Below are 19,336 nucleotides of genomic sequence, written 5' to 3' on the forward strand. Positions count from 1 at the left end.
TGTTCTCTTAAGCTTGCATCCCAACTATTTTGCCTTTGCCTTTTTGTTCAAGAAACTACATAAAACCCATCAGGAAATATTCATATGGCAACACCCCGATTATATGCAGTTGAAACATCCAGCACCGCAGCAAGACTACAAGGCATCAGGCAGAAGTCAGTGAAAGCCACGCAGCCTCGGAAAGTTGAAGACACTGAGTTCTCTGAGACACTAGACCAATTCCACAGCCATCCAGACCTTGAGACTAAGAAAGAGACTGGTTAGAAAGCCAATGGCATAACAACTTGATCTGTGAGGCACAGTACAGGAAAGTGAGTAGAGAGAGGCGGGGGATAGTGAGGGAGGTGGGAGGAGAGGAAGGAGAAGGCATGTCGCCAGCAAGAGGAAGAAAGCAGCATATCAATAAAACCAAGGTAAACAATACGGAATGAACTAGAAAATCCAGGACACTCAAGACTATGCTGATTAATAAGGATATGATCATAGCTCCTCAGCTTCTCACTTACATACTGAAAACAACTGCAGTAAAGAACGTATAAGCATAGAGATGAACTGCTAGCAGTGTTCACTTTAGAACTAGAATTAAAAACTATTTTTCTTAAAGGTATGTAGCTTATGCATTATAATTTTGGGGCCCAAAATGTGATCTCTGCTTGCTAAAAATCAAATTATAAAACAAGACTTTTATTTTCTCAAGTTACTGAAGTCATTGGAAAATAATGTCACATGTTTAACAACTTTCGGCCACCAACTTTTAATAATACATATTTAATTTTCAGAAACATATGCTAACCATCAACAACATTATCAGGGTTCCATCAACCCCAGATGTTATTTCATTGGTACATTATATCAATATTTACAAAGGCTTCCAAATTTAACAACACAAAACAAAACAGCTTAATTTTTAAAACTACAATGCTTTAAAAAAATGTAAACAGTTCATTTTTACATTATTGTAAAAAAGAAGACTCACTCCTTAATGCGGCTTAATTTTTTTTTAAGTGAGCAAAGCCTGGTGCTCATGGATAAAGAATGAAAAGAATTCTTTACATAGAAACATTGTGCTCCAGTGTGGCAAAAAAAAATTATATATACACATACAAAGAAAAGAATCTTAAGTCCACATTTTAGACCACACACACAAAAGAATCATCCCCAAATTGAGAAATGTATAAAAACCATTTACACATGGTTGTTGACCTATTGAAAACCTATATAACATTTTTAAAACAATAACTCAGTCAAAAGATACCACTTCTCTTAAAAATGAAATTTTGTGCAAAAGAAATTATTTAAGCTAGAAACAAGACACTCCTCCTCAATAAGAGGCCAAAAGAGCCACTGAAATAATTTAACTCTGTTAGATTTAGTGCATGTAACCAAAAGGCACACACATGTGATTAATACATTAATATATTTTCATGCAGAAACCTGTGCATGTTCACAATTATATAACAAAAACACAAACGTAACAAAATGTAAAGCCTAATGTTTGGCAATGTTATTCTAGCTACATTCCTTGCTAGTCTATCAGTCCAGGGTTTACTAGATCATTAACATTGCCTCTCAAAAAATATATTATATTTGAACAACTTCCAATAAAAATTAAAAAAAAAAAAGGATGTTAACCTGAAACACTATGATTTTTTTCAGTCCTGGTACATACAGAAACTTATTTATATGTTTATTTTAAATGTCATTTAAAATTAAGATACATTTTTCCTTTTGTTAATAAACACTTTGATTGCTCCAGTGAAGTCAGCAGAGAGAAGAACTTCTGTGTTGTCTGTCTTCATAATACCTTAAAAGCATTAAAAAAAAAAAAAGGTTTTTAAAAGGAATATGAAGCCTGCTGCCACAAGCTTGTCACATGCCCATGACCCTCCACCTCTGGGGTGGGAAGAACCTCTCCCAGCCTTCTCAGTCTATTTCTTGGCTTGCTCCATAATCCTTTCATCCTCCTGTATCTCTCCTCTCTGAGGCTCAATTCCACTTTACCTTGTCTTAGCTGCTCTTTTCCTGGCATAGGGAGATTATGGTCCCTTGGGGCGTGGATCACTCCAGTACTCTTGCCTGGAAAATCCCATGGATGGAGGAGCCTGGTAGGCTGCAGTCCATGGGGTCGCTAAGCGTCGGACATGACTGAGCGACTTCACTTTCACTTTTCACTTTCATGCATTGGAGAAGGAAATGGCAACCCATTCTAGTGTTCTTGCCTGGAGAATCCCAGGGACGGGGGAGCCTGGTGGGCTGCCGTCTATGGGGCTGCATAGAGTCGGACACGACTGACACAACTTAGCAGCAGTAGCAGCAGTGGGGCCTGGATGCCTGGATTTAGTCTCAGGCAGCCAAGGCCTCTAAATTGTCTAATTCTTCATTTCATGGCAAGAGTGTGTGTGTGTCAGTCACTTAGTTGTGTCCGACTCTTTGTGACCTGATGGACTACAGCTCACCAGGCTTCTCTGTCCATGGGATTCTCCAGGCAAGAAGAACACTGGAATGGGTTGCTGTGCCTTCCTCCGGGGGAATCTTCCTGACCCAGGGATTGAACCTGGGTCACCTGCATTGCAGGCAGATTCTTTACTGTCTGGGCCATCAGAGAAGTCCTCGCAGCAAGAGGCTAGTATATTATTCAGCCCCAGGACTGGAGTGTTGGCAAGATGGGATCAGCTGGGCAAGTCTTTTGCTAACAGGGCTCACTAATGAGGTTGACAGTAAGGTTTACTGTACAGCAGATATACTGGAACTGCCATGAAATGAAATATACATGATTGCTCTGTGAATGCTGACAACACCTTTTGCCTTTCCAGTCCATACTGAAGAACTATGTAGCTATGCTGAATGGCAAAAATGCTTACCTCTTATGTTTGCTGGTAAAAACATTTAACAAACACAATTCAGTGTTAACGATTATGCACAGGCAAACACTGTAGACTTAAGAAGTGCTGATTTGTAAGGAAGCAGATAATCCAAACTTTAAATGGAAAGTTGTGTACAGGATGAGTTAGACAAAATGGTTTCACTTAGATTTGCTAAAAACATATGCTAAGCCTTTGACTATTCCTAATACACTTTTCGTTTATCTCAAAGTACCATCATGCAGCAGAAGCAACAGCAAACAACTGACAGATATCAGAGAGGCTGGAGAATAAAAGAAATCATCATATATATAAATATAAAAATGCTTTATAAGATACTATATAATGAAGATGATAATATCTACTATACACCAGCATTTTGCTAGAGGCATGTCTTATCTTTAATTTTTATCACAACCTTGTTTCTTTTTTTAGTTTTTAGCTGTATCTTTTTAAAAATTGAAGTATAGTTGATTTACAATATTGTGTTAGTTTCAGCTGTACAGAAAAGTGATTGAGACATGCATATACTTGGAGGTACATAAATATTTACATGAGCTTCCCACATAGTGCTAGTGGTACAAGACCCGCTTGCCAATGCAGGTAGACGTAAGAGACATGGGTTTGACCCCTGGGTTGGGAAGATCCCCTGTAAGGAGGTATGGCAACCTACACCAGTATTCTTGCCCAGAAAACCCCATGGACAGAGAAGCCTGGCAGGCTGCAGTCCACAGGGTCGCATACAACTGAAATGACTGAGCATGCACGCACATATATGTACATATATATTTTTTCCATTATAGGTTGTTATAAGATATTGAATATAGTTCTCTGTGCTATATAGTAAATCCTTGTTATGTATCTATTTTATATATGGTAGTGTGCATCTGTTAATCCCATACTCATAATTTCTCCCTCTCCTCTTCCTTTTTGGTAACTGTAAGTTTGTTTTCTATGTCTGTGAGTCTGTTTCTGTTTTGTAAGTTCATTGGTACTATTTTCTTGGATTTTATATATAAATGACATCATACTTATCTTTGTCTGTCTGACTTACTTCACTTAATATAATCATTAGGTCCATCCATGTTGCTGCAAGTGGCATTATTTCATTCTTTTTAATGGGTGAGTAATATTCCAGCGCGCGTGCGCGCGCGCGCGTGTGTGTGTGTGTGTGTGTGTACTGTACTTTTGATTTGTATTTCTCTAATAATTAGTGATATGGAACATCTTTTCACGTGCCTGTTAGGCTATCTGTATGTCTTCTTTGGAGAAATGTCATTTAGGTCTTCTGCCCATATCAAAACCTTATCAATGAGGTATAATCACCATTTTAAACATGAAGAAAATGGAAGCTTAAATAGTCAAATATGTCAGGAATAAAGAGGAAGGCAATCAGATATACTTTATGATCTCATACCCTGGGTTTGAAGAGTATTCTTAGAATATACCTACACAGGTAGAAAACAGCAAACACAAATCTGAGTATGATCCAAAGTTGTGCCTCTTTAAAAAGGACCCAGCAAAGTAGTAACTGAACAATGTTAATACAGTGTGGTTTTGAGAAGTTTAAAAAAAGCACTTTCCATTTTTCCTCAAATAGTTTTAAAAGCTAGAATCTTCTGTGGAATGTAGGGGAAATGTACAGAGTGCAAAAAGGAATCATCAGACAAAAAAAAAAAAAAAGAAAAAACCCAACCAAACTACTTAATTTAGAAGACAGAAACAGGATTTGACTCTGAGGGGAAAAAAGAAAAGAAATATTTCCAAACAGGCATTTAGGAAAGGTGTAATAATTCTGAGTCGGTTTATTTTTAAAGCATGTAAATGAAAGAAGTGCTAGACTGAAGCTTGTCTTTGGTATCAAAACTTTGCTTCACAGACAGAAGAAATAGTGTATTTAGTGCAGTGTACAGTGCAAACAGTACCACAAGGGAAACTGCCCAAGATTAAATAAACATGCTTGAGAACTTTTAAATATTCAAATAATTTCAGAAGCACTCTTGGTACACTATGTGCATTGTTGTGACTTTATAACACTCTTCAAGACCTGGTGTAGTCTCTAAAGTGAGAAAACTCATTTACTAAAATATTCTGCAATTGATTATAACAATACAAACTGTTTTTGTTAAGAATTGGTCCAAATTCACATGGCTTTACCTTGTTCTTGAGAATTAACAGGAAAATCATTTTTATATCATTGGCACTCACTACTACCTGATGGTTTCTTTTTACTTCCTAATCTGAGCATTTTATATAACTGAAAGTACTATTCATTATTAAAGCCTTAGTACAGGCTTGGAGATACTGGGTTAGCCAAAAACTTCATTCAGGTTTTTCCACTAGATGTTAGGGAAAAACTCAAACTTTTTGGTCAACCCAAGAGCTATCTATGAGAAGCTATAAATTTGTGGTAAAAGAAAAGAATATTGCTTTCATTTTGGTTTAACTCACTTATTCAGTAATTCTTTATTAAGCATCTACCATATGCAGGCAAGCACTGGGCTAGGCACTGGCACTACAACAATAAATAAAACACATAAAATCTGTGTCCTCACAGAGATGATACTGTAGTAGAAGAGAAAGGTGATATATTATGTATATATTTATGTCTTGTTTGCATTTCTCTAAAGAGAACAACTGTTCATAAAAAAATTACAACTTTTCAAAATTTTCATTTTTAATTCCCAGGTGAATTTAAGAGAAGTAAAACCTCCAAGAATTATGTTACCAAAACGTTCAGAAATGAATATCTGTCAACCATTATGCTGTATAAAATAAATATTCTTCATATTCATGAAGACCTCATAATACTCATAGATCAATGAAGTTACTAAAGGCTGATCAGAGAGCATGAAGGACAAATAAAACACAGGTACCTACCAGAGGGCATGGTTTCCAACACTTCGGCATCTTCACCTTTTTCATTTCCTTCTGATTTTTCAGACTGCACATCCAAAGACAACATCAAACTTGGGTTTGGAGCAAAGATAGCTGATGTAACAACTGCATTATGTGCTGTAAAAAAAAAAATCAACTTTAGGATACTAATAAGCTTGATTCTAAACATCAAGATAAAAAGTATAATATACAAAAAATATAATAGTGTATGTTATATACAAATGTCTTTAGAAATGAACAGATAAGAAGTAACTCAGAACTATTTAAAACTCAAAAATATTTTCTTAAAAAAAAAACAAACCCAAAACCACATACAAGTTCTGAGATTCCATGACTTCTCAAATTTTACACAAGTATAAGTTCTTCCTTGGTATAGAAAAGTCAAACAAAGCCAATACAAACTGAAAGCAGTTAAAACTGCCAAACTCTCTCTCTGAAATAATGCCTATACAAATTTACTTATATCTTCATTTTAACTTTATTTATTTAAAAGACACACCAAACTGGGCATTTACTTACCTTTAATACCTTCCCAAAAGTCATTACGATCTCTCCTGACTGAAGTAAACTTGCTTAAGTCATGGTAAGTACTCCAGATATAAACATACTTATCTTCTGAGCCACTAACAAGGTAATTAAAATCATGGCTAAATTTAGGGAAGAGAGAAAAAGAATCAAAGTTGTGGGGCTTTTTAGGGGTTTCTCTCTACCGAGCTTCCTAGTTTGAAACACCTAAGAAAACATTCAAGAGAACTTGCTGAAATATAGACTCCTTGCCTCACTTCAGAGGCCCTGAACATGTAGGGTTGACATGGGTGGCCACTGGCATTCATACGTTCATCAAAGTTCTAGGTAACTGCTGCTGGGTTAACCCACACTGGAAGGAATGCCTGTTGTTGCTGCTTTGTCTCTAAGTCATGTACGACCCTTTGTGACACCAGGCAGGCCAGGCTCCTTTGTCCATGGGATTTCACCAGGCAAGAATACTGGAGTGGGTTGCCATTTCCTTCTCCAGGGGATCTTCCCCACCCAGGGATGGAACCTGTGTCTCCTGCATTGCAGGCAGATCCTATACCAGGGAAGCTCTCAGGAGGAATGTCTACTTAAGAGATAAAAGAGAGAAGCTGAATACTTTACTAATTAAATTACTGGGTAATTACTGGGTAGTTCAAGAAGAATGGAGAACTGGTAAGAAAAGGACTGAAATAAAGAGGGCTATAAAGAAAGAAGAGATAGGTATTTCAGGAGAGCCTGCAGACCCTAAATTAAGAGTTCAAATAATAATGACGTGTAAAGGTATATACAGGACATTGTACCTTAGGGTCTCAAAATGCTTAGTTTCTGTACTTAAAAGGCCAAGTGTGAGTGGTGGTGGGATAAATCTCCTCTTAGAAAGCATACATGAAAATACAAAAGCACAAATTCTGGAGCTGGGAGTCTTCTAATCCTGGCTCTGATACCACCAGTGTGACTTAAGGCAAATTACTTAATTTTCTGGATGTTGCTTCTTCATCAGCAGAGGAGGAACAATTCTAAATCTACCAAACAGGTGGATAAGGTAAGCTCTGTATGATTGATAATATGAGATACCAGTTGTAAAAACCCAAAGTAACTAACACCACTATACATAAACATATAAACATAAGGTATAGATCAATGGAAAAATGGGAGTAGGGGAGAAATATTCTGATCTCTATGGGGAATTCCTCATTGCTAATTTACCTGAAACTTGCTTTGATCTGGCTGCTGCTGTTGACATAACCCTTATACTTCATGGACAGCGACAAATCTCTAAGATCATACAGTCTGATTCTGGAGTCATTTGAGGTTACCAGTATCTAAAAACAAATCAAAGGAAAAGTTAAAAATAACACCATTTAATCTGTGTTAAGGTACAACCAAAAAAGGGTGTTACACAAATATAGAATATACCTCAAAACTAGAAAAAGCATTATTCCATAAGAAAGGAAATATATTCTTAGCCAAGATATGAAGAACTTACTTTCAGGAGCCTATATATAGTATGGAGAGAGATGGTTTTGAATACTTAGTACCTTGTTTTCTCCAGGTAAAGGCTCAATGCCAGTAATTTTTCTTCCAACCTTGTTGCGCCCTCTGGTAGATCGGACATGTATCTGTGTATGGTATTTCAAATGCTAAAAAGAAACCACAATTTAAAAAGATCAGAATTAGAACCTCAAAGATCACCTGAACCAACTCACAGACAAACATGGTATTAATATTATTTGTCCCAATTTACAGATAAGGCAGTTAAAGCCCAGGAAGGATACACCAACTTATTCCAAACCACAGAAGGGTCTTCTAAGTATTCAAGTATGTAATTTGTACAAGATAGTCATTTACCTCTGTATCATAGAAAATACACCTGCCGTCATATGTTCCAATCACTGCATATTTGCCATTCTGACAGAAATTTGCAGCTGTGATCAATTTTGTTTGACCATCTACTTCATTCCACAAAGCCACCTTTTTGTCAGGTATGTTCCAAAGGCGGAGCTTTCCATCCAATGACCCACTTAGAAAATACCTGTCATCCTAAAAAGGTGGCAAAAGAGGAAGCTTTCATTTTACCACATGAAGAAAAACTAATTAGCAAATCAATACATCAAGTCTATTAGGAAAAAATGTTAAAATATGTTAAGATTTTATTTTAAAAGTATTAAAGTAAGCATTATTTTATTCATTAAAAATAACAATTAGAAATCTCAATATTCATTTTTGAGAAATGAGGTTCTAATCATTCTATCATATCCTTCAACTGCTTTTCCCAAAGAATAGATGTTAACAGACAATGGAGTAAATATCATGTAGAAGTGTTCTGTGATCAAATAAGTTTGAGAAATTCTGGGTTCCCTGTTAATGCGCGTTCTGAATCTTTAATCACTGCCTTTCTGCAGAGGGTTGGCAGGGGGTCAGGTAGGGACACCTATCAGGGCTAGCACATTTAAGGAATGTCCAGAGACATTTCTGATTGTCACAATTTAGAGGGTGGGTGCTACTGACATCTAGTGGGTAGAGACCAGAAATGCTGTTAAACATACTACAATGCACAAGACAGCCTTCCCTCTCTCTATAAAAAAGAATTATCCAACCCAAAATACCATTAGTGTCAAGGTTTAGAAACCTTGTTCTAAATTAAACCAGGCCTATCACAAAGTTGCTCTAATTTTTGGTAACATAAGAATTAAAGATAAAATAATTAGGACGCTAAAACATGAAACAGATTTTCTTTTCCACTCAAGATTATTATTCTTACCTACTTCTGAAGCCTGTCAAGGATAACCTTCATAGAATAGGTATTTTTACGGATATGGTATAGTAGGCTCAATTCAATGTATACCAGTAGAAGTGTTGAACAAGTAAAAATACTTTATCTTGGTCTTACAATTCAGAATTTTATTATATACACATATGTGTATATGTGTGAGTATCTCTCTTTTGCTATTTCTTTTATAACCCTGCTTCCTTCCAGGTTACATTATTTGATAGAGTCATATTTCCAAGGAAAATGTCAACATCACTCCATTCTTCCCTAGCCCCTCTCATAAACTCTCCAAGTAAGTAGAAGTTTTAGAAATAAGGCTTTTCAGTTTCTAAAATAAAACCAAATAAAGGTATAGGAAAATTGCCGACTAAACAGAAACCTTAATGATAAAGTACTACATGGATAACTATCACCATCTAATACCCCTCTTTCCACTCTGATACAGTATAGTTAAAATAGATGTGGGGGATTTTGTTCACAGTTGCTGACAGGGGTAAATCCATTCTTCTGCTGCATCCTTAGGTGACAGGATGGGGGTATTTTTCAGAAAGAAGCCTCGAGAGCTTGATGGTCAAACTGATATGGTGTTAACACAGAATAAACATCTTTAATTTTCAAAAGTTCTTAATCAAGTACTTTATTAATGCCTATGTTATAAGCCTGCCCAGGGAGGGAAATTATATTGAGAGACAAAAGTCATTCTTCTTTCTTAATCTGAGGAAAGAGAGAAAGAAATGTGAATATAATTGAAAGTCTGCATTAAAAAGACAACGGGTATTAACATATAGAGATGAGGACATGATTGGAAATGTAATCATATACACTAACATTGGGGAGGGAAATTCAACGAAGGTCAGCTCAAGCCTTCCACTTATTTCAACCTAGCTGGTAAAGCAGCGCCAACACATGACATCCTTTGTCCTTACAGCTGCAAAGAACTAAAGCTTCTCTAGCCTTATGCATTTAGTGGATCTATCTTACAAGGGCATCAGATAGGTCTGGAGTCCATGATAGTAGACTTTTCTCCTTTAGTTGTAATCATACAAAATTCCTTCTGGAGGAAAGATATGATAGGATTTTCTACACTGAAAATGAGTAAGAGGAGATCTCAAGATTAACAATGTTTCCAGACATGACACAGGAATTCAGTCTATCTTATAATGAATTTTTGTTTTTGCCACTTTCAACCTTTTCTTTGTCTCTTCCCTTCCTGACTCTCCTACAACTAACTATTCCTGCCTATATGCTTCCCTTTCTTATTTACCTGCTGTCTTTTTGTCTTCCACCATCTCCAACCTCTCTCCTCTTTAATAGGATATCTTATTTATTTATACCCTGCAGGTTTTATTAAAGACTTGAGATGACTTTTCACTAGTGGGATGACTTCTCACTAGTATATTGATATTTAGACTATAATATTTCCAGCTCTTCTAATGCAGATTAGTACAATATTTAGTTCCTTATTTCTAAAGCAGAATGAAACATTAAATTAAGTTGCTGTAAACTATACAGCTATTAATAATTTTTTCCTGTAGTCCAGATATCCTCCAGAGAAACCTGGTTCCCTCACCTTCCTCATAGTATAACAAAAAACGTGTAAACACTTACTCTTGGATGGAAAGCTATGGCAGTGACAAAATCTATATGCTGAAAACAGCAAAGGCATTCTCTTCTGGAAATGTGCCATAATCTGACTGTTTTATCCATTGAAGAAGAAAGCAGAAAGTAGTTCTATGGAGAAATTGACATTGATTATTTTATCATCATATAAAAAATATTTACACCATAAAAGTGAACTTTTAGTTTTAGTACAATAGTTTTGTTATTATTATTACTGTTATATGCAGCATCAGACAGCACAAAAAGATATCCAATTCACTTGGACAATCCCATTTTTTCCCCAAATAGTTAAATACCATATTTCTTTGATTCTAAGACTTTCTCACATTACATATTCTGAAATGAGGATGAATCTTATGACTTCTATTGAAAGAAATTTGCAAGATGCCAAGAGAGGACCAGGGTGTGCCTTAGTCGTTGGGAGTCTGCACCTACTGGAAGTTAGCATCACTTTGGTTATTTTCACATTGATAACACCAGTGAATTTTAACTTACATGAGTTCCCTAAATGTCACTTAACATGCCTTCAAAAAGATCATCATCCAAAGCAGCATGGAAATGAAAAGTTATTGGGCACCTGTCACACCTCAGGCAAGAAAATTAGAGAATAGAAATTGTCAAATGTCTCAGAATTTTCAAAGCTAGAAGAGGATAGTGTAACTGACTTAGGCATTATAATGGCTCATCACCAGAAACCAAACATCTATTTGTCAAAAGCTTCCAGCTGGCAGAAGCTCTTTAATTTCTAAATACAAATCTATTTAAGGGAAGAACTATGAGTTATGTTGAACAAGGAAACTATGCTGAACAAGGAAACTCAAATGAAATCTTAGTATTCTTTGGCATGAGTAAAAGTGCTAAACAAATTGAAATAATGATGATATTTACTGAGTACTTACAATATGCTAAACATTGTTCTCAGCACTATACAGCAATCCTATGAGGTATGTATATTATTATCTCCTTTTGCAAATGAGAACACTGAGGTAGAGAGGTTAAATAATTTGTCTAAGACTATACAGCTTGTCAGTGGCAGAGCTGCAATTTGAACCCGGGTAGTCTGGCTCTAGGTCAGGCTCTAACCACTATACTACTTTGCAGAGTGCTTATGAAAAATGAGATGCTTTGTTATTTGCTTAAAGTAATAAAGACTCTTTGATCTTTGAATGTAAAAAGACTAAGAACAAATATGGATTCAGATATGTTACTGTACTGATACATATATGCTATCTGGGCCAGTGTAAAAAAAAGTATATTTTATGTGGTATACCTATTTTAAAATAAAGATGTAGCTTACAACTAAAAATATAACTTTGACAAGTTAAAAAAAGAGAAAAGAAAAAAATCTAAAAACCCAAAAACAAAAATATAAAATAAAACCAAAATAATAGAAAAAATAGAATTTTGAAAGATTTACAATAACTTTTGAAACATCTAATAACAATTCTTTTTATTTTCAAGGTCCACTCAGTTCCAGAAGTTTTGAAGAGTATATACAGTTTGCTTTATATGTCCTGATATTTAATAATGAGTGTATAAAAACTAAATCTATGGTCTACTGTTCATTAAAACTGAATTTATTCTTCCAACAGTACATTGGTTTAAGTATACAAAAGAAATACTAAGACAACCCTAAAAATGAAGATGTTGAAGACGTGTTAAGACTGGTTCTATTATGCTAAGAGATTTTTGTTCAATAAATACTTATTAACTAAACAAAATTAAATAGTTTTCTTGAAATAAGCATGGTCTTGTGAGTCAGAAAAATTAGATTCAGATCTAGGTTCTACCCATAACTAGTTGTGTGATCTGGGATGGGCCAGAGGCCCAGGCTTCTAATCCACAATATGAAATAGCATCCAACTCATAGCATTAACAAGGTAAATGTTAAAAAAAAAAAAAAAGAAGAAGAAGAAGAATTAACGAGGTAATTCTTGCTACCTGGCACAAAATAAATTTTCAACAAACAGAAAACCCCCTATAAATATCAACTGTACTAGATACTGAAAGAAACAACAGTAAAGAAAGTCAGACCCCTATTCTTGAGGGGCTTAGAATCTCATTGCCAATAAGACCTAGAAATGTACATAAACAGTTAAGTAAAAAGAAAGTTTAAGGAAAGAGCACACAGACAGATGAAGGCCTTAAGAATAAAACTGAGGTTTTCTGGGGAAGAAATTCTGCCTTAAGACTCCAGTTATGATACCTGCTGTGCTTTCAAAGCCTGCCCTACAGATTTTAAACTTGCTTGGCCTCACAACCATGTGAGCCAATTCCTTAAAATAAACCTCCTGATGTATGTATTTCCTCTTGGTTCTGTTACTCTGGAGAACCCTGACTGATACAGTGGTCAATGGAGAATTAATTTCTTCAGTTAGTTTTACATTTCACAAAAAATACTGGCTTGTTTTAAGACAGTAAAATGAGTGCAAGGTTCCCAATTAGGTGCTTTGTATTTATTCTAGATGAATATGATTATCAGATTTAAGGATACTTTAAACTTCCATCTTCTGACAACACAGATTTCATACAGGGTATGGTGAAGGGGGAACAAAGGTACAATTGGGGCTCAATTTAGAATTAGACTACCAGGTGAGGCCCAAGCTTGTTCCAGGAGGTTAGAGAAAGATGTTATGAAATACACCCATAATATCTAAACAAATATAATAGGAGCAGCAATTCATAAATGGAGTGACTCAAAGCTGGAGCTCAGGGAAGCCTGACTCGCTACTATGTGTGCATGCTCAGTCATGTCCAGCTCTTTGGAAGCCCACCAGGCTCCTCCGTCCACAAGATTTTCCAGGCAAGAATACTAGAGTGGGTTGCCATTCTCTTCTCCAGGGGATCTTCCTGACCCAGGGACTGAATCCACATCTCTTGAATTGGCAGTCAGATTCTTTATCACTAAGCCACCTGGGAATCTGACTTGCCAATACATACCAGTGATATCTTTGTAATACGTGAAGTTCTCCTGACATAGTTAAAATATATAGGCATTACCAGTATCCTTGCTAGTATTTTGCTAACTTGGATGACTTTTCTCAATTTAAGGCTTTTAAATATTATTTTCCCCCACAAATTCTTATTATATATTAGATTCTGATTAATGACAAATTTTAATGCAAAGAAAGTATATTGAATAATGCAAAAATTCCAAAAACAGCTTCATGTTTCAGATCTCTTAAAAGAAATTTAAAATACCTCTTAAAATTTTTGCAAACTTCTAAGATATTTGATTGGTGGCAAAATAGCCCCCTACTCCTAAAATAATCTTGCTCTAAGGAAAAAAAAACCATAAAATGAAGATTTGTAGAATATAATTGTTAAACCTAAATTAATGATTTCATGAAGGTAGCAGACTAGCTCCAAAACAGTCTTGATTGGCTAGGTCAGACTTCATCTTTGTAGTTGAAGTCATATGCATTTGCTGAGGATAGTTATTTTGCAAAATTACTTTATAAAAAAAAGCAAGAAGTATAAGTATATAGACAGATCCAGATAGAAGCTGTTATGTAATATAAACATTTTCTTATTAGCCTAATCTATCATTTCTCTTTTTAAATTTCAATTAATTTGTAACTCCCACAAAATAGCTACAGACATTCGGACTTGATGGAAATAATCATACAAATAAAACATTTGTTCTTATCCTAGAAAGTTATGCAGAATACAAAATTCAAATAAGCATTTCTTACTTTAGACCAGGAAAGATCAAGAAGATCAGCAGTATGTCCTTTATATTTGCAAAATGGCCGTTGTCGAAATGGTGCATTTTTATCATCAGGGTCTTCGTCAGTTCCACTGCATACCTATTTAGACATGAGAACAAATGTTAAAACTAGAAAAACGAAAGCTTCATTCTCTGTCCTCCCTGTTTGTTTTCTCCTCGTTTTGTATGATGTTTAACTGAAATCTTGACCCACTAAAACCCAACTCCTCTTTATGTTGAATCTACTACTTACTACTTCATCACCTCCTTGTCCTAATAAACTAGGATCATCTCTAAATACATTGTGCTATTGCAATCTTTCCCTCTCTAACAAAGCTCCCACTTTTTTTTTTTTTTTTTAGCATCTGTTCCTTTAGGAGAGGTAGGAGCAAATACCAGGGGATGATCATGGGCTCAATAAAGGACAGAAATGGTAGGGACCTAACAGAAGCAGAAGATATTAAGAAGAGGTGGAAAGAATACACAGAAGAACTGTACAAAAAAGATCTTCATGACACAGATAATCACGATGGTGTGATCACTCACCTAGAGCCAGACGTCCTGGAATGTGAAGTCAAGTGGGCCTTAGGAAGCATCACTAAGAACAAAGCTAGTGGAGGTGATGGAATATCAGTTGAGCTATTTCAAATCCTGAAAGACGATGCTGTGAAAGTGCTGCACTCAGTATGCCAGCAAATTTGGAAAACTCAGCAGTGGCCACAGGACTGGAAAAGGTCAGTTTTCATTCCAACCTCAAAGAAAGGCAATGCCAAAGAATGCTCAAACTACTGCACAAATGCACTCATCTCACATGCTAGTAAAGTGATACTTAAAATTCTCCAAGCCAGGCTTCAGCAAAATGTGAACTGTGAACTTCCAGATGTTCAAGCTGGTTTTAGAAAAGGCAGAGGAACCAGAGATCAAATTGCCAACATCTGCTGGATCATGGAAAAGGAAGAGAGTTCCAGAAAAACATCTATTTCTGCTTTATTGATTATGCCAAAGCCTTTGACTGTGTGGATCACAATAAACTGTGGAAAATTCTGAAAGAGATGGGAATCCTAGACCACCTGACCTGCCTCTTGAGAAACCTGTATGCAGGTCAGGAAGCAACAGTTAGAACTGGACATGGAACAACAGACTGGTTCCAAATAGGAAAAGGAGTATGTCAAGGCTGTATATTGTCACCCTACTTATTTAACTTCTATGCAGAGTATATCATGAGAAACGCTGGGCTGGATGGAGCACAAGCTGGAATCAAGATTGCCGGGAGAAATATCATTAACCTCAGATATTCAGATGACACCACCCTTATGGCAGAAAGTGAAGAAGAACTAAAGAGCCTCTTGATGAAAGTGAAAGAGGAGAGTGAAAAAGTTGGCTTTAAAGCTCAACATTCAGAAAACTAAGATCATGGCATCCGGTTCCATCACTTCATGGCAAATAGATGGGGAAAGAGTGGAAACAGTGGCTGACTTTATTTTTCTGGGCTCCAAAATCCCTGCAGATGGTGACTGCAGCCAAGAAATTAAAAGACACTTACTCCTTGGAAGGAAAGTTATGACCAACCTAGACACCATATTAAAAAGCAGAGACATTACTTTGTCAACAAAGGTCCATCTAGTCAAGGCTATGGTTTTTCCAGTAGTCATGTATGGATGTGAGAGTCGGACTATAAAGAAAGCTGAGCACCAAAGAATTGATGCTTTTGAACTGTGGTGTTGGAGAAGACTCTTGAGAGTTCCTTGGACTGCAAGGAGATCCAACCTGTCCATCCTACAGATCAGTCCTGGGTGTTCACGAGAAGGACTGATGTTGAAGCTGAAACTCCAATACTTTGGCCACCTGATGTGAAGAGTTGACTCATTGGAAAAGACCCTGATGCTGGGAAAGATTGAGGGCAGGAGGAGAAGGGGACAACAGAGGATAAGATGGTTGGATGGCATCACCGATTCAATGGACATGGGTTTGGGTGGACTCCGGGAGTTGGTGAGGGACAGGGAGGCCTGGGGTGCTGTGGTTCATTTGGTCTTAAAGAGTCGGACATGACTGAGAGACTGAATTGAACTGACCATGATTGGTTTAAGCTAATTAAAATGAGTTCACTCTTTTCCACTGATGATTGGTTTAGGCATAAGCATATGCTAGAATTTCCATCAATAAAACATGAGGGCCAGTTGTTTGGGGATGAGGACATAGGGGAGGCTTCTAGAAAGATTTCTTCACTCTTAAACAGGAGTATTCTAAAGGGACCTTCCTCTTTTCTGCCTCTGAACACTGCTGTCTGCATGTGACAGTAAGTCACCAAGACAGTAGCAGTCATCTTACTACCATGAGGGGACCAAGTTAAAGAGAACAACAGATAATGAACAGCAAAGCAGGAGGATGGACGGACTTTGTGTCTCTGATGACATAACTGAGCTGCCGAATTAACCAACTCTGGAGCTGCCTAAACTCCAGACTGGCTGCCTTATTGTTTAAGACACTTTCAGTTGAATTTCTGTTATTTGAAGTCAAAAGCATCCTGACAGGTAGAGGTGGGTAGAAAATAATGCCATGCATGTTTGCCATGCATTTAGTTGACAATATGCTTTTGTATTCATTATCCGAATGAGTCATAACAACTCTGTGAGTAGGTATTACCATTATAAATATGAAGAAATTAACAAAAAATTGAGGCTCAAAGAGATCAAAATAATATATTAAAAGTCACACAGCCACCTGTAAACAGCAGAACCAAAGCATGTAACTGTAAGTCCAGAGGTTGGTCCTTGTATGTTTTAGAGGATGTTGCTTGAGCAAAAATGCAGGTTAGCTAATACTTGTGTATTTAGGGAAGGGTAGGTAGGATGATGAAGAGGGAGAAAAACTTGTATGGAAAAAAGCAGGGGATTAGGACAGAAAGGTACTTTGAGACCAGATCATAAAGACCCCTGGATTTGCAGTTTGAAATTTCAGACATTCTAAGGTAATGCAGAACCAAGACAAGTTTCTGAAAAGAAAAAAAATAACATGATCTGACTGGGACGTTAGAAAGAGAATGCTGGGTAATAACATAAAAGGTGGTTTGGAAAGAGAGTTGGGGCAGGAAGTGCAGTCAGTAAGTTTAAGAGTAATGAGGGCTTAAATAGGATGGTGGCTATGAGGACAGAGAGAAACTACTTTTGCTGGCTGTTAACAATTTTACAGGTTATAAAAACATCCTCACATCCACTGTGGAGGGAGACCAACAATATCAATGCACTGACCCTTTGCTAAACACTCCTAATGCTGGATGACTACAGCTACTTCCTCTCATTTTACTGTCAGATTAGTGAGCACCATGGGAAGACACAAAACAAAACAGGCCTCTTGCCCTGTTACATCAAATTCAACTTTATGTTTAATAATCCTTTTCATTTAACTAACTCCTTAGTGTATTGCCCCTAGCCATGATTCCAGGTCTCTCTTATTCTCCTCAAACATCCATTTTCTTTCATGTATATCTGAATCACTTTGCTGTATACCTGAACCTATCACAACATTGTTAATCAACTATACTCCAATATAAAGTTAAAAAAACATCCATTTTCTTTCCCTTGTATTCTACATATTTTTAAAATACTTCGTGTATTTTTGATTATAAAGTAATACATACTCAGTATAGACAAATCAGAAAGCATAGAAAGTAGAAAAACTAAATTGGCCATCTTCAATCTTTCATTTTTTAAAAATATAATTGCAGTCATATTGTACACATGACTTGGGCTTCCCTGTTGGCTCAGTGATAAAGAACCTGCCTGCGAATGCAGGAGACTTGGGTTTGATCCCTGGGTCAGAAAGATACCCTGGAGAAGGAAATGGCAACCCACTCCCATATTCTTGCCTGGGAAATCCCATGGACAGAGGCGCCTTGGTGGGCTGAAGTCCATGGGGTCCCAAGAGAGTTGGACAAGACTGAGCAACTAAACAACATGTGGTTCAGTATCTTCCTTTTATTTTACATGAGCACCTTCCATATTTCACTCTTTGGAAACACCTACAAGTTGCATATGGATATATCATAATTTAATCATTTTAATTTGTTGATAATTTAGACATTTTCAATTTTTTGTGAAATAAACAGCAATTCAACAAACGTCCTGGAACACGAATCTTTATCCCCATTTTATTATTTGTTTATCTTAACAGAAGTTTCAAAAGGCTTAAACCAGAGATTTGTATAGTATCTTCTGTAGTCTTAACGTGTGCATGTGTGTTAGTTGCTCAGTCGTGTCTGATTTTTTGCGACCCCATGGACTGTAGCCTGCCAGGTTCCTCTGTCCATGGAATTCTCCATGCAAGAATACTGGAGTGGGTTGCCATTTCCTTCTCCACAAAAACTGGGTGCCTGGGCCCCCGCTGGGGACCTCCGCCTGTAGTCTTAATAAAATCAGGTAAATTTATTGAAGAAAATTTTAGAAATACAGAGAAATATAAAGAATCAAATAAAAATGACCTAAAACCCTATCACTTAGAAATAACTACTAGTTACAATTTATATTTCCTTTAAATTTTAAAATCTATAAATATTTATAGATATTTTTAGTTAAGATTGGGATAATAATATACCGAACTTTTCATTCTGCTTTTTTCACTATACATCTAGGATATTTTTTAATGGCATTAAATAATCTTTGAAAATAATTTAAGGACCGAAACATAATAATCTATTACACTGTATAGATTATACCACAGTTTTTATTTTCCAACCATAAAAATTTTGTTTGTTCAAGTTTTAGCTATTCTGAAACACTAACATAAAAATCCTTTTACTTACATCTTTAGGCATATATGATTATTTCTTTATGATAAATTTTTATTAAAGGCAGAATTCCAAATGAAATCTTATGTATTTTATCTATATCTCTCTGAATAGATATATATATGTAGAGAGATATTTTTTCTCTGTGTAAATATAATGTATATATTAAACCTTATTAT

The 19,336-nt window shown here is 36.2% G+C and overlaps 1 protein-coding gene across 1 annotated transcript in view; it reads right to left on the reverse strand.

The window, feature by feature from the left end:
* Window positions 1-738: 738 nt before the first annotated feature.
* WDR44 (WD repeat domain 44) overlaps window positions 739-19,336 on the reverse strand; it is an 88,670-nt gene continuing 70,072 nt past the window's right edge. Inside the window, exons 13-20 of the mRNA XM_004022399.6 lie at window positions 14,361-14,474; window positions 10,654-10,776; window positions 8,124-8,315; window positions 7,814-7,915; window positions 7,482-7,597; window positions 6,279-6,406; window positions 5,742-5,876; window positions 739-1,804 (exon numbers count right to left, since the gene is read on the reverse strand). Of these exons, the coding sequence (XP_004022448.1) occupies window positions 1,710-1,804; window positions 5,742-5,876; window positions 6,279-6,406; window positions 7,482-7,597; window positions 7,814-7,915; window positions 8,124-8,315; window positions 10,654-10,776; window positions 14,361-14,474 (1,005 nt within the window). The 3' untranslated portion in view covers window positions 739-1,709. The remainder of the gene's footprint in view (window positions 1,805-5,741; window positions 5,877-6,278; window positions 6,407-7,481; window positions 7,598-7,813; window positions 7,916-8,123; window positions 8,316-10,653; window positions 10,777-14,360; window positions 14,475-19,336) is intronic.

Source organism: Ovis aries, chromosome X, assembly GCF_016772045.2.
Source record: "Ovis aries strain OAR_USU_Benz2616 breed Rambouillet chromosome X, ARS-UI_Ramb_v3.0, whole genome shotgun sequence".
Taxonomy (NCBI): Eukaryota; Metazoa; Chordata; class Mammalia; order Artiodactyla; family Bovidae; genus Ovis; species Ovis aries.